Source organism: Mixophyes fleayi, chromosome 7, assembly GCF_038048845.1.
Source record: "Mixophyes fleayi isolate aMixFle1 chromosome 7, aMixFle1.hap1, whole genome shotgun sequence".
Lineage (NCBI taxonomy): Eukaryota > Metazoa > Chordata > Amphibia > Anura > Limnodynastidae > Mixophyes > Mixophyes fleayi.
In genome coordinates, this window is record NC_134408.1 from 41,746,056 (window position 1) to 41,761,437 (window position 15,382).

The 15,382-nt window shown below is 39.2% G+C and overlaps 1 protein-coding gene across 1 annotated transcript in view; it reads left to right on the plus strand.

Moving 5' to 3' along the window:
* The first annotated feature begins 616 nt into the window (after positions 1-616).
* The window catches only part of SMG1 (SMG1 nonsense mediated mRNA decay associated PI3K related kinase), a 140,010-nt gene continuing 125,244 nt past the window's right edge, over positions 617-15,382 (plus strand). Inside the window, exons 1-2 of the mRNA XM_075179748.1 lie at positions 617-833; positions 14,720-14,880. Of these exons, the coding sequence (XP_075035849.1) occupies positions 754-833; positions 14,720-14,880 (241 nt within the window). The 5' untranslated portion in view covers positions 617-753. The remainder of the gene's footprint in view (positions 834-14,719; positions 14,881-15,382) is intronic.

Consider the following 15,382-nt stretch of genomic DNA (forward strand, 5'->3'; position numbering starts at 1 on the left):
CCTGTGAGGGAAAACATAGTGAGCATGAGTCATAGCAAATGTCAGAGAAAGGCTGGCGAGTGTCAGGGTATTGGCAGTTGAGGATAGGCTGTATGAGGAAGAGGCTTCTCTCACCCCTGCACCCCTCTACCCACATGTTTTACTCACACCTGCCCCCTTTGCCAAGCACATTTACACATACATGCCCCATGTTTTATTTACACATACATGCCCCATGTTTTATTTACACATTCTCTCTCCGCCAGCATAATTTATTCCCACATGCCCCCTCTGCAAACACGCTTTACTCACACATGCCTCTTCTATCAAAATACTTTACTCACACATGCTCCTTCTACCAACAAGCTTTATTTACATATGCCCCATATACCCGCAAGCTTTATTCACACATGCCCCCTCTACCAAGCACCTTTACACACACATGCCCCCTCCCCCATCACATCACCCCTTCTTCTTCTTCTTCTTCTTACCTTTTCCTCCAGCAGTGACTTCCAGGTACACAGGAACACACAGATATGCAGCAGTCTCCAACACACTGCACCATGTGACCGCTGCAGCCACATGACCTGGTGATGTCACAGTGACGTCTGAAGGTACCTTAGCTGAAGGGGATCTAGCCACCACCATCCACACAGCGACCCGGAGCCGCCTCCTCAGGAAGCAGGAACCGAAACAACTACTCCCGCATCGGCCTACTCAGCGCTCCTTGTGGCCTTGTCCTCCGCTGCTGGCCATGCCGGCGAGGGGAAGGTAATGAGCCGCAGAGCCCCGGGGACTCGGCTGAGCAGCAGCACCAAGCAGTACCAGCGGAGCTGGAATGACTGGCAAACCAGGTCAGTTGGCGGCCTAGGCCTCGCTCTGCTCGTGGGGCAGCGGGAGTTCAACACGGGACTGCTCGGGAATTAGGATTTCTTGTCCCAGACACCAGGTCTCTGTGCTGAGGCGAGGAGAGTCTGGTCTGACCCCACATGGGTACAGAACCACCATCTGAACACCAAGCCTCCGCCCCTAATCTTATCAGAGCACCGAGTCTCTCTGTCCCTCACTCTTATCAGACCACCAAGTCCCCCAATCTTACCAGAGCACCGAGTCTCCCTGTCCCTCACTCTTATCAGACCACCAAGTCCCCCAATCTTATCAGAGCACCGAGTCTCCCTGTTCCTCACTCTTATCAGAGCACCAAGTCCCCCAATCTAACAAGAGCACCGAGTCCCCCTGTCCCTTAATCTTACCAGAGCACAGAGTCTCCCTGTTCCTCACTCTTATCAGACCACCAAGTCCCCCAATCTTATCAGAGCACCGAGTCTCCCTGTTCCTCACTCTTATCAGAGCACCAAGTCCCCCAATCTAACCAGAGCACCGAGTCCCCCTGTCCCTTAATCTTACCAGAGCACAGAGTCTCCCTGTTCCTCACTCTTACCAGAGCACCAAGTCCCCCAATCTTACCAAGTCACCGAGTCTCTGTCCCCCAATTTTATCAGAGCACCGAGTCCCCCCCTGTCCCTTAACCTTACCAGAGCACCGAGTCCCCCCCTGTCCCTTAATCTTACCAGAGCACCAGGTCTGCCCCCAAACCCTTTACCCTGCTGGTATGGTCTCTTGTCACTGTGTTCTCATTCTATCACTGAGTTTTTTCCATTGACCGTAAAACATGTACTCCACTCTATATGTAGAATGTCTGTCTTATTGTACACAGTTGCTATTCTGGATTGTAGACTGCTCAAAGATTTGTTACTACTGTAGTTTGTGAGTGTGTGTGTATATATATATATATATATATATATATATATATATATATATATATATATATATATTAGTACAGCATAGGAAAGAGAAATTGCAGATGAGGACATACAGATACAGCTAGGCATAGGATACAGCATCCATTCCTATAAAAATATCTATAGTAAAATTTTGGTTTTACAGTTATCTGATACTTTCTGACTTTAACAATAAACTGACAAGTAAAATGTTTCTGAAATAGTTTGTAAACTTTTGTGTGAAGAAAAAACCCCCATAATACTCCTGTACCTCTATCTTAAAGTATGTTTTGAAAATATACATAAGTATTATTATGTAACTGAATGGACCTGTACAGATACTCGCCCTTACAGACAAGTGAACCCTGCCTGTAAAATGCAGTGGAGTTCTATGGGGGAAACATTACTAATTACATTATACACTATGCTGCCAGGGAAGCTTTGAGACTCTTTAATGAATGGAATTTCAATGCTATGTTAAAAACAAAGACAGGGCACAAGGATTTTTACTTTGACGTTTGCTATACCTTTTATTAGTGTGTTTTTGTTTTGATGCCCATGTGTAGAAGCCATATTACTATGTTAGTATGTATGCGTTTAGTTTTTTAAAATTTACTCTTGGGATCCTGGCAATCTGTAATGGGTCCAATGCTGAGTTCTCAAACAAGTACAGAAATGATACAAATTCCAACCTATTCCACAGCCATGTGTATTAGGAAGTCAAAGGAATACAAATATTGATAATGTTACAAGTACACACACAAAGGAGGGGGTCCTACTTGGGTCTACTACCAATGCAGGAACACTTGTTTCTGCTCACACTATGAAAAACCTGGTCATCAATGCACAACTAGATCTCTGTCCAATTTACACAAACTGCACAGATCTGTTTGTTTGGCAGTATCACAGTAGTGCATGCAAGCTTATGACCAACCACATGTTGAATGCAGTCATCGTGTGACCACATTTGAAGATCTACTATCAAAATCAAATATTCCAGGGCGGAATACTACTTTGGGCCTATGCATGAATCTGGCTAATTAGGGGGGAAAAAAATCAAGTGATATGTCTCACTAAATCTGCATCTTTTGACTGATGTTAAAGTGGAACTGCCCTCCAGACAGTGGGTTTGTTATTTTGTTGCCTGAACCATTAAGAATGCAGTCTGACAATCAACCAGTGACATCACGGAATATGAACTAAAATTGACAATATAGCCTATCAATATTGTAGGAACTAATCTCATCTGATGTTCTTAGTGACTTGATAGGCTGACTATTGTTTTACTCTGCAGAGTGACTATACCCACTATGTGTAAGTGTAAGCTTTACTAAATAGTGGTAGCTTGAGGTGTGCAAGTTTTGAACTGTTTTATAGTGCCCTATGTGCACCCTTTTCTGAGCTTGTAAAATTATATTTCTGTCTTCAGTGGTGGATACTTTTTTTTCTACTGACCATTTTACAGTTCTGATTGTCACCATTTCATTGTTTAGTTGAAAAATTGGACGAATGCCTATATTGTTACTATGCAAGATTTATTCAGATTCCGTATACAGTACTCTGCACTTGGCTGGCCACATACACTGTTATTGGCCAGCTGTGCCGATATTGCATTGTATGTTGACTAAAAATTAATTAATAATTGCTGTTTAATATTCCGATCAGAGACACTATCAGGTGTGTTGCAAAAGATCAGAAGATAGTCTAATGTGGTCGGCAAGTGATCCTGATGCCCAGCCCAAGAGATAAATTACCGGCTATTGTCCTGTGTGGTCACTTACATCTGTGGCCAAATTGTAAACTAATATCAATTAAGCCATCCTAAATCTTAAGCTGGGTACACACTACAGAATTTTTCACCAACTTTTTATGCCGATCGATTTTACATCCGATTGATGGTCCGATCGCTCGGTCCATGGACTGCATACACACTAGCCTTGTTTTAGATGATAAAGGGAAGAGCAGCTGTCCCGTTAGCAACTTTTTACAGCAATGTTGTCGTGAGCAACGACTGTAATTTCGTACTCACTGTTGTGGATCGGTCGGAAACTTATACACACTACACAACGGAAACGAGATTGTAACAAAAATATTCTACCGGTACGACCAACCAAATAAGGCGCAAATCGTCCATTTGGGCAGACTTTCGACCATCGTGTCACTACACACACTGACCTGACTTTTGAACGAGCGGTCGTATGTCGGCTGGTTGAGACGATTATTGGACAAAAACTCTAGTGTATACCGCTTTAGGCTAGGTACACACTACACTGTTTTCAGCCAATTATTGGGCCAATCAAACAATAAACGACTAATTGGCCCGATATCACAGTAGTGTGTACCCTGGAACGATGAACGACCATTGTTTGAAATGATTGGTTCTATTGTTTAAAAAATGTCTTTCAGTTATAAATAACGTCTGTCTAATTCTGTAGTGGATATGCACTCTGCAGAAGTGGAACGATAATTTAGCCATCATCATCATTTATTTATATAGCCCCAACATATTCCGTAGCGCTATTTACCTGACTTTTGACAGCTGGTGTCCAGGGTCCAGAGTCTGTCCATGCTTTGTGAGTTGCAGGTAGGGTTAATGCTGCCCTGTGTGCTGGTCTGTACTGTATGGGTAGCGCCACTTTTCAGGGGGGGGGGGGGTCTAAGCTAAACTTTACTGCAGCACAATGGTTCAGCCCATCGGCAGAGAGGGAGGAGGGAGTGGGCAGAGACATGTGCAGGGAAACCTCTCACTGAAATATTGCCTGTCTGCCTTGAAGGAGAGTTTCTAAGCACTGTAGTTAAAAGTGTTACTCTGCCCAGATAACATGAATGCAGGAGCTTCCCTCCCCCCTACCTCTCCTCCTCTTCTCTCTCCTTGTGCAGCCTGTTTTACAACCTGTCATTCAAGACAGGAATTGCTGTCACCATTCAGAGGATTGTTATGACAGAGGAAGAACAGACATCTGGAGGTAATCATGTATAGTGTGTACACATAAATCGGGATTGATTTATTTTTTTCATGTCCTTGGAAAATCGCTCATCGTTTATTTATGTTGTAGGGTGTACCTAGCTTTACCACTGTTCAGACATTACCAATACCAGTATTTACTTTTGTACAAATATCCTTTTTCGTTCTATTGCAGTGAACCCCGAACTTTCTCAGTTCGAGGCACCTCTAAGCTAAAATTATTACTAAATAGTCTTGCTTACCACCGACCCTTACCACTGTGCCCCTATGAGATCACCGTGGCGCACCGCAATTTGGGTACCACTGTTATATTGTGTATAACACAAGCATTGTTGGTTGCTTTTCTTAGTACTTAGACTATTTAATTGTTTTGTTGCTGTATTTGTTTCTATGTAATACACAATGGTGTTTAAAATCAGTTGCAAGTTTTTTCTATTTTTTTTGTCTTGCGCATATTCCTTATCAAATGTCAATACTGATTGCAAGAGTTTCTATAGAAGAATCTGGTATTAAGTGCCCCAAGGCAAGAGCTGAGAGTCGCCTTCTCTCTGGAATACCATCAGTGAAACATACTTTGTTGTTAGAGTGTATATTTCTATTATAAAAATGACTTTGCAACAACCTGTGCACTTTTTGCCAGTGGAACGACTACTTTCATAGACGCTGAGTTAGCTGACCACACTATTAATATAGCATATTACATACAAGTTAAACAGGGTTATTATAAGATTGCATAATAAAAACTAGTGACAGGATTCACATATGTTAAAGACCTGAAATGCACATTGATCTTGCTTAACCTATCTTTAAAGTATACTTTACTCAACAAGCAAGCCTTGCCTTTTTGCAGCATGACATTGCATTGTTCCACATGGAAATGTTGTTTTTAAGGGTCTAGGCTGCAAAAATGTCTACTGTATATAAATTAGAGGGAGACATGTACTCTAAACTTTCAGTCTCGGAAAAATACAAACGATAGGAACTAACTCACATGCTCCTCCCTTTTTAAAGCTTCTGCGGCTCTATTGTGATGTCCGTTTGATAATGTACATGAATGAATGAAGTCAATAGCTAGAAGTTAGAATCTTTAACAAAACATGAATTGTAATTGTCACCTGTTTTCCAATGAAATAAATAGCCGTTTTAAACGACTTGGCAAAATGTAGTTTTCTTTTTTTAATAGGAATGTTCATCGATTATATACTTACTGGGTTTAGAAAATGTTTACGTAACCCACACTGTAATTCATGCATTCCATCACATATTAGATGTTTCTTGTGTAGTCAGGTGCATAGGACACAAGCACTATACTAAGCACTGGTCAGAAAACAAAGCGGTTTCTTCTAAACGTCACTGATTGTACTGCCTTAGAAAATCATTTCTGATGTTATTGCCAAATGAAAACAATAACACCGAAAGACAGCCTTAATATTAAACTAAAGTTTAAAGGACCATTCACCTAAAATAGTTAATCCAATATGAAAGCGTGTCTTAGAACTTGCCCAGTGTGTACATTGTATATCGGGCATTTAGATAGCCTCCCAGTTATGTCAAGGCAAGTTTACATTTTTGGTCTGGCAAACAATTTTTTCAGTCTACCAAAATGTGAACTTTAAAGTTTAGATTAACGAATTAATGGAAAATATGATCAGCATCTCACTATCTATTTTAATTCCAATCAATAAGTTTTATTATAGATATACACAGTGTATGTATGTATGCTTTTAACACTATGTAGTGAGATACAAAGATATTAAATAATCACCATTTATTTATATAGCGCAACCAATTCCACGCAGCTCTGTACAAAGAATATTTGTCATCCACATCAGTCCCTGCCCCTCTTGGGGCAGGAACTGATGTGAATGACAAAAAGTCCCTGACACACACACACACACACACAACAGACTAGTGTTAATTTTATCAGCAGCCAATTAACCTACTAGTATGTTTCTGAAGGGTGAGCGGAAACTGGAGCATCCAGAGGAAACCCACGCAAACACGGGGAGGACATACAAACTCCACACAGATAAGGCCATGGTCAGGAATTGAACTCATGAGCCCCAGTGCTGTGAGGCAGAAGTGCTAACTACTGAGCCAGCGTGCTGCCTCATACAAGGTTATCCCCTCTGTGGTCCACGCTTCTTCCATGTCTCTTTGCTTCTCACCTGTGTTACACTGCCTATCGGTCATGCATCCTCTGTATTTCCCTCCCCCTTCTCCCTCATGTAGCCCCTGTGTTCCTTAATTTTCTACAGCACTTGGAGCAGGGAGTTTGACTTTTCCTGATTAATGATAGAGCGGAGGGAGTCACTTCACATACTGGTAACAGGAGGTGAAGCACATGGTCACATGTAGAGTTGGTTGACCCGGCTGCATTTTGATGCTTAAACCAGTGTGATAAATAATTTCAAACCTTTGGAAAATTGTTTAAATTTCTCAAATTTAAGATGGGTTAAAAAAAAAAAAAAGAAAAAAAAGTGTTCAAGTTAAATTTTAAAATACTTTTCGTTGCCCTTGTACTTCTTGCCTCATAAATGAGAGGCTAGTAGAGGAGGAAATGTACCTGGGTCATTGATAGGTTGTGAACACTCGAAGTGCTGTGATGACATTACTGGAGTGTTCTGCTCACAGCCAATCAGTGATGGCAGTGGCGGCCCAAGTATAGGCGTAAGGGGTGAAGTTTGTCTGGACATTCCTAGACGGGACTAAAGTAATTGGTCTAATGCTGAGAGGTGACCGCATGCTGTTTTCTACCCTGACTTCACAAGTAAGATAGTGTTCTAGTCAGTGAGTTGCACTTTAAATATTAAATAGCGTATGTAGTAAGATAATCATTCTACTGGATAAGGATACTAAAATGTTTCCTTTTTTTCCACTTGGTAGGCTCAATACATTTTATGAAGAAGTTTTCTAACTCATTTATACTATTTTATTGTTAAAATATTAATAACATTGCACCAGAAAATCCCTTAATGATATCTGATAAGTTCAGGATTTATTTCCATATTTTTAAAGAACATTGCAGGTGATCACTGCTAAATTTTCTGTTGTATTAAGTAAGCTGTCAGCCTGTTGTATGGCAACACAGATCTGAATATAGGTTGTATCCATTGTAATGCTTATTTTGGTACGCATATTTCCCAGTAATGAGTACACTTGCAAAGCTGGCGTATAGTATTATAATATTATATTTGGCTCTGTACACAACAAAACAAAAACCGACATGTCGGATATCTTGTTTGTACAATTAACTGCGTATCGGGATTGATGTCGACACTTCACGGTGTTTATGCACTTGACTGTCTGGTTGCACACTCTGTTGTTATGAAGCAAACAAAAACAGAATTATTTGTGTATATAGCAACCTGTATTTGTTTGATTATTGGTTGAAAGAAATACTTGGACTTAATGCAATGTGTCATCTACTCTTTTGAACTTATTTTATAAACTTGTTCTAATCTTTATTTACCACAGAACAAAATTTAGTTAAGCTGTTGTCAGAATTATTACTGGTACATAAGTAAAAACTGGACCCCTCGCCCAACTTAGTTCATTTTATTTCTGCAGATCTCATGAGGTAAAAAATCATCTTGGCCACCTTTATTCAGGTCAACATTACCATCACATGCATTAACATTAAAGGGAAGTTTAATCTCCAATAAAATGTTATCTGGACTCCCCAACAGTAACTAGTTTAACTCCACAGGACTTTCCCCGACCACACCTGCCATTTCTCTACACATTTTGTGCTTGGTGTATTCTCGTAGCCTAGAGACTATCCACTTGGTGTGTGGCTATCCTGTGTGTTAGATCTCTGATTATGGCTTTTCTAATTAATGGAATCCTGACATATAGTGTGTGTGTATAAGGTATCGTCTTGCACTTAGCTGACAACCAACACAAAGAGTCAGCCCTGATCATATGGAATGTATCGTAGGTTCTGAGGGATTGGCATCAGTGTGAGCAGTGGCAAGTAGTATGGGTTTTCGCAGCTCAATAAGAAGAACGATCTTGGTTAAACTTTATTGGAGACTTGTAATTGTCCTTTTAATAATACAGTGTTCCATGTTTATGCTGTCAGATCACAACAGATGAAATCTGAAGTTTCAGTGAGGGAGACATGTAATGGAAATTTATAAATTGTCTTTTGATTGTCTATCTGCTGGTAAGAGAGAGTGACGCTATAAAAGTAGGTAGTATAAAGAGAGTACACTGTATATAATGTGCCTTGTGATTTCATAGAGGTTTCAAGTGTTATTTTCTACCCTATTCCAGTAGAAACCCTGTGTCCTAAGCTTCAATTGTAAGAAATGCCTGGGGTCTTAGAGTCTGCAACCTCAAATTTATTTGCTGAATTGTGCTAAGCATAAGTGAAGTGCTAGAAACCGTCTTAGAAAATATATATAATCCCTCTGTGCAAACTCGGGGGCGTAAAGTAAGTATCGATGTTTCATGGATGCTGATGTTTTAACTGTTTTAGTCCTCAGTTGCTGCGTTTTGGGGTTGACAGGGGTACCGGTCCTTGTTTGATATTTTGAGGGTGCCAGGGCACATTCAGGTGAGGCTTTTTGAATCAACCGGTGGTAGGAAACTTTGTGTAGTTGTACCACCATATAAATGAAAATTAATATGCAAATGGATCTCTGGTGTGATAGTAGTGTGTGTGTTTGTTTTTTTTTTTTAAATAGCCTGACAGTATTCTTAAAAGAACACTTTTTCTTTCCTTTACTGTTTGTAATTGAAAGAAGACATTAGGTAAAGTCTAAGTTTGAAGTACACATTATATAAGCAACAAGAGTGAATGTAGGGTGATGGGAAGGGTGTGTGTATAATCACTTACCTTAACTGAGTGTTCTTACCGTTTGCATACTAATTTTTGTTTGCCTGTATCAACACCACAATATTTCTTACTACAAACTACCACTGGAACGCTTAACAAGCCTCACCCAAAATGCACCACAATCAAAGAAACCTAAAAATAAATGGGAAGTAAAGACTGTCTTAGCTTGGTAATTACTAAAATGTGATTTTATTTTTTTATGTACAATACATGGAAAGAGACATAAACCAATATCCACTTCCTCAAGGTTATTTATCTTGTAATTCCTTGTAAACCTCAAGGTTTCACATTATATCGCACAAAGTTGTCAAAACTATAATCTTTGATTTTTAAAGTGTGTTTAACGTCTTCATTTTCCACAACCATGAATGAGAATTTTAGAGCTGAAAGTTGTCCAATTGACACCTACTTCCCTGTGGTCATTTTGTGAGCTGTGCTGTGCGTTCCTCGACATAACTGATTTTATTTGAGGGACTTTATAATTATTTGATAATCTTGCAAAGAGCTGTTTTCATAAAACTGTACGGTTGGTAAGAGGTACACAGACAATATGTACTAAAACAAAAGCATATAGAAAGTGTGGGGGTGATCTTGGTAAAGATGTGATTTAGTGACTTTTTAAAAGTTAATAGGATTGGGATGGTCTAGTTGAATAAAGGAGAACATTCCAGAGAAGAGGAGTTATTCAGTAAAGGCCTGTAGATGTGTGTGGGGGGAGATGGCAAACCAAAATGTCTTGGGGAAAACTCAGTGAGCGCCTTATGGTCCTTCATACAGTCCACTTTTGGAGCTGCTGGGTGTCCCAAGACCATGAAGAATTGATGGGTCTTGGTCCTCCTAGAGAATAAGTGGTGGCAGTCTCTACATTACAATATACACTGGGGTTCAAACTTTCAATAATCCTCTTGGAATTCTGCACAATTATTCTATTCATTTGTAAGTGGACTCCACTGCTGTGTGGATTTATCTTTCAGTGTCCAGTCAGAAAATGTCATGACAGGGACTTGTCTGAATGACCGTTAAGTAAACGTGCAGCCCCTGTAATATGTAGAAAAGAACTTCCAGCACCAGAAGCTATCTTCATCCAAGGGGTGGAAACTTTAGAGGCAAACTCTGTCCATATCTGTATTGATCCAGGGTGTGTGACATGCTATTCGTGTCCTTGGGTTTCCATGTTGTATACAGCTTCTTTAGAATTTCTCTCCTTTACTCGGTAATTTATAAGGTTTACTTTGAAGATGTGCAAGCTCTTCTGATTGTATTAGGCTTGCCTGATAGAGAGAGAAGTTATTCCTACCACTGAGATATGATCTACTGTTGCATGGCCCTTTTTTTGCACGAGGGGATTTAGGCTCAGGCTTTGACAGCAGGACTTTTGAAGCCACAATAGTTAAAATGAAAGGTTTTGAGTTGCTTCACAAAGCTATTTTGGATGCATGGAAGTCCTCTTTATCCAAACTTATTTACATTTCATAGGATAGCTGTGTCCCATTGTGTGCCCCTCTGTTGAGGACACCAGAAATGTTTTCTTTTGCTCGTCTCCCACTTCTCTAGTCTACATTGGTGAAATTTTTACCCTTGAGGATTCAGGTGTCGGCTCACTGAATTTTTCCAACATCAACTGCTGCTCATCACTGAGGCAAAGTTCTTCCTTTAAAGCAGTCTGCAATATCAAGCCACTTATTCGTATTCTGTATATTCTGTAGACTGTCAATATAGTACTATGGACCCTGTAGATGCCACCGTTAAGACATTGCACATAGTACAGTGTGCTCCTAACCCTTCTTGACATTAAAAAAAGCACAGTTTCTTATTTCCAGCCAAAAGTGGCTTTCTTTCACATTAACCTGAGATTTGTTCTGCCTTCCAACTGTCCTCAACCCACTTCATGAGATGAGGAAGCCCTGCAAACCTTGGATGTGGTATCCTATATTCATATCTATAGCTTTATGGCGTAGAATTTCAATTGTTGACAGCCCCTTATAATCCTGTTTGCTACCAGAGAGCCAGTTAAAACTGGTCCGATGGCACAATCGATTGGTGTAGTCTGTTCCTCCGGGGAAGTGCACGTATGTGGAGCAGGGTGAAGACATAGTCCTCAGACCACATGTTCTCTAAGTTTTATCAGGTTATATTGATGGCATCTGCACATGGTTCCTTTGGGCTATCCCATTGTTTTGTCTTTCTGTCTCTCTCTACTGCTGATGGAGAAAAGGAAATTTCCTTTACTTATTGTAATTTGCTAGATGAAGGGGCCTTATTGCTTTGAAAGCTTGCAATGTTCTCATGTATGCTTGGTTTATTTAGTTTGTATTTTTTTTGTAAGTGCTATACCCTCTCATTTCAACTGTTAATTCTCTCTTATAGCATGTTGGGGACACATATCCTCTCACCTTGATATATCTGCCTTGTTCTGGCTCAGTTTGTTCTTTCTTCTTCTACCCTTGTTTGGATATTGGTAAATTGGGAAGGGCCTGAGACTGTAAGGGATTATAGGGGGGGGGGATTTATGACTATGTGCCTGCTTCCTATTCGATTATACGAAACCCACTGTCCGTATGTGTCTTCCTAAATACGGATATATTTGGATTTAATATTGACCTATTGCATAACCATTTTCATTTAAAACTCCATATTGCACATAAAGCCACATGATAAAATATTTTATATTCAAATGAATTGTAAGAGAGAAAAAATCACTCTTAATTGCACATGATCATGTTAGACTTGGTTGTAATATATGGTAATTTTTCTATATCTTTGTATAGATTATTCAATATGTGAAATAAGAGATCGGTTACAATATAATATCTAGTGGCCTCCTCAGAACAGTTGGAAAACGTATTTTAAATGGAAATATATATATATATATATATATATATATATATATATATATATATATATATATATATATATATATATATATATATATATTTAATCTCATGGAACTATTTGCCTTCTACAAACGGCACACACATCTCTAAATGTAAAACTATATGTTGGAGGACAGCCGTGTGGCACTAGAGTGGAGATGTATATCTTTTTTTATTTATTTTTTTCAAAGAGAAAAAGTATATTAAGCACTAGAATGAACAATAACCAATTAGTAAACTGAATTAAATCAAAACAACTAGGGGTATATTTACTGAACTACTGCTTTGAAAACCAGTCAGATTCTAGCTGTCATTAATTTACTGCATTCCTCAAAATGACAATTAAAATGTGATTGGTTGCTATAGGCAACATCTCCACTTTTTCAAACCCACAGTTTAGTAAATATACTCTCTAGACTAATCGCAGTTGTTTTCTAAGGGAAGTGACAATCCCTAATGATAACCTAAAATAACACAGAAAGGAGTGAAGAGCATAGGGGAGTCAAGAAATCATGCAAAAAAAACCAAAAAACTATCACACCCACAGTGTCACAGAACTGATAAATTGAAAAGAAGAAACATTTACTAAAATAAATTAAACCCAATGTGTACTTATAGAATAAATACATTACAATGAAATACTATAAAAAGATTGATTACAACAGTGGAATAGCACTCCATGCTGGACACATGGCACAAAATACAATGCAGCAGGATAAAAATGGACTCTCAAAATCTAACCACTGTATTTCCCACTTGAAAATTTAAGTCCTTTTTTTTGAGACACAAGCGTCCCCACCTGATGTGTTGAAATAGCATTAGTCCTGTGTAAAAACGTGGTAAACTGCTTTAAAAAGTTGTAAATGGCAAGTATTCCTGGATCTTAGTAAGACCTCCTAAGGAGGACATTGATCCACAATAGAGTGGTTCACATCAGAGTTTTAATTAGCAGCCAGTAGAAGAATTTTCCATAAACCTAAATTAATGTAGGTAGCGTGTTTCCGTTTGTAGGGAACATAGATAGCAATTCCTGACAGCAGGGGGAGCGAACTGAAAGTAATTCAGTTAAATACTTGCACTCCGTGTTTTTTTGTTCGTTCCGGCTCAACGCTGAATCCAGAAATCACTCTGGTCTTCTGCTGTACGCGAAAGAAGCAGTCCACGCAGAGACAAATAGCTGATCAGAAGACTTCCAAGTCTAAAGTAAAGTCTGCCCTCCACTGTCCTCCACTGTATTACGGTCCTTCAGTCAGTAAGTGTATCTATGCGGCACGTTTCATCTACTTTTACTAGTGTAGACTTTTTCAAAGCCAAATGTTAAATCTCTTCGTAACCACCTTTTATATAGGGCAGTGGGAGTGTTTTCTAGGTTACAACTTCCATAGTTAGCACATCTGTCAGACCTAATAGCCACCTATAAACCTTAATAAGAAATGTATCGTTGTAATAAAATGATTTTAAAATATTTGTACATCTAGCAGAAAACAGACACATAATACCAGAATATCATCATCATCAACATTTATATAGCGCCAGCAAATTCCGTAGCGCTTTACAATTGGAAACAAACATTAATAAGACAATAAATACTGGGTAGTACATGCAGACAGAGAGGTAAGAGAACCCTGCTCGCAAGCTTACAATCTATAGGATAAATATCTTACAATATTTTCGGTTCTCTAAATGAATATATTCGTATAATACAAAATGTTAGTAGTACAAAGAAGCTGTTGCAAAGGAGGCAGCAATAAGTGACCTATTACCTTTTGTCCCAGCACCTATTTCTCAGGTGCTCCAGCCGGCTGTATTTACTTGCTCTTGGAGCCCAACAGGGTCATATTATAATAGAATAAACCATTGTTTCTCCTATTATAACAAGCACTACAGCAGTGTGTGTTAGACCACCAATCTAATCTGTCCTAGCAGGTGTGGGCAATAACCTCCAACATTTTTCATTATTATTGCAAAGTATTACAACTGCCCTCACCCGGCTGTCTCTTAATGCCACCCAGCTGGCAAAATTTTCTAGGTAGAACACTACCTTTTTATCTTTTAAATTTCTCAGATCTCTTTCTATGTCGTGCTTGGCCCTCACCAGATTGATTGTGTGTATATATAGTTTGCATGATTTATAGACTCTTCTCAGCACTGTTCACTCCTTTTTGTGCTCTTGCCAACATCAGAATGATAAATCTTGAATGTTTGTGGTGAAATTACAGAGTATATTTGAATGATCATTTTATGTATGTGTTTTGTTTTTTTTCATTTCTGTTTGTAGATCTGACAGTGCTTCAGCCGACCACGACAATTTAAAATACTCTACTTCCAGAGAACGAGGCAATTCTGCCTCCTATGGATCACACACTCCGAATTCAGCTGGGTTTTCTCGACAAAAGCATGATGATATCAGGGTTCATACTGAACATAATGAAGAGCAAGGTATAGAAACGGTGTGCTGACTGTTTATTGTATTGCTAATGCACAAATGTTTTTACACTGTTGTGAAATATAAATGTTGATGATGTTTTATCCTCATGACTACAGTAGGGATGGTACTCCATCTATAAATCAGAGGTGCATGCCCCAACATAATCTAAGAAAAGTCTTACCATTTGAAAATCTAAGTGTGTTAAACTATTCAAATTTACAAATGTAGGCCATTGGCAGAATGATGCAGGTGAGACCAACAATTTGCTCTGCTACTGGATTACCTAACATCTTGGATTGTCATAGTGGAGTCTCTATGGAGTAGAAATAGACACGGATTTGGAGTCTCTACCATACCAATTATGAGGGTGGGGTTTTAACTCGATTGACATTAGATGAAGATGCCTGAAAGTGGAAATTGGTTCTTACTGTGCTCTAATTCTGGTGTTTGTAGCTTGAATTTTTTTATCCAATAAAGGAAAGTGTTAATTTTACTAGAAGAGTTGTACTGTGG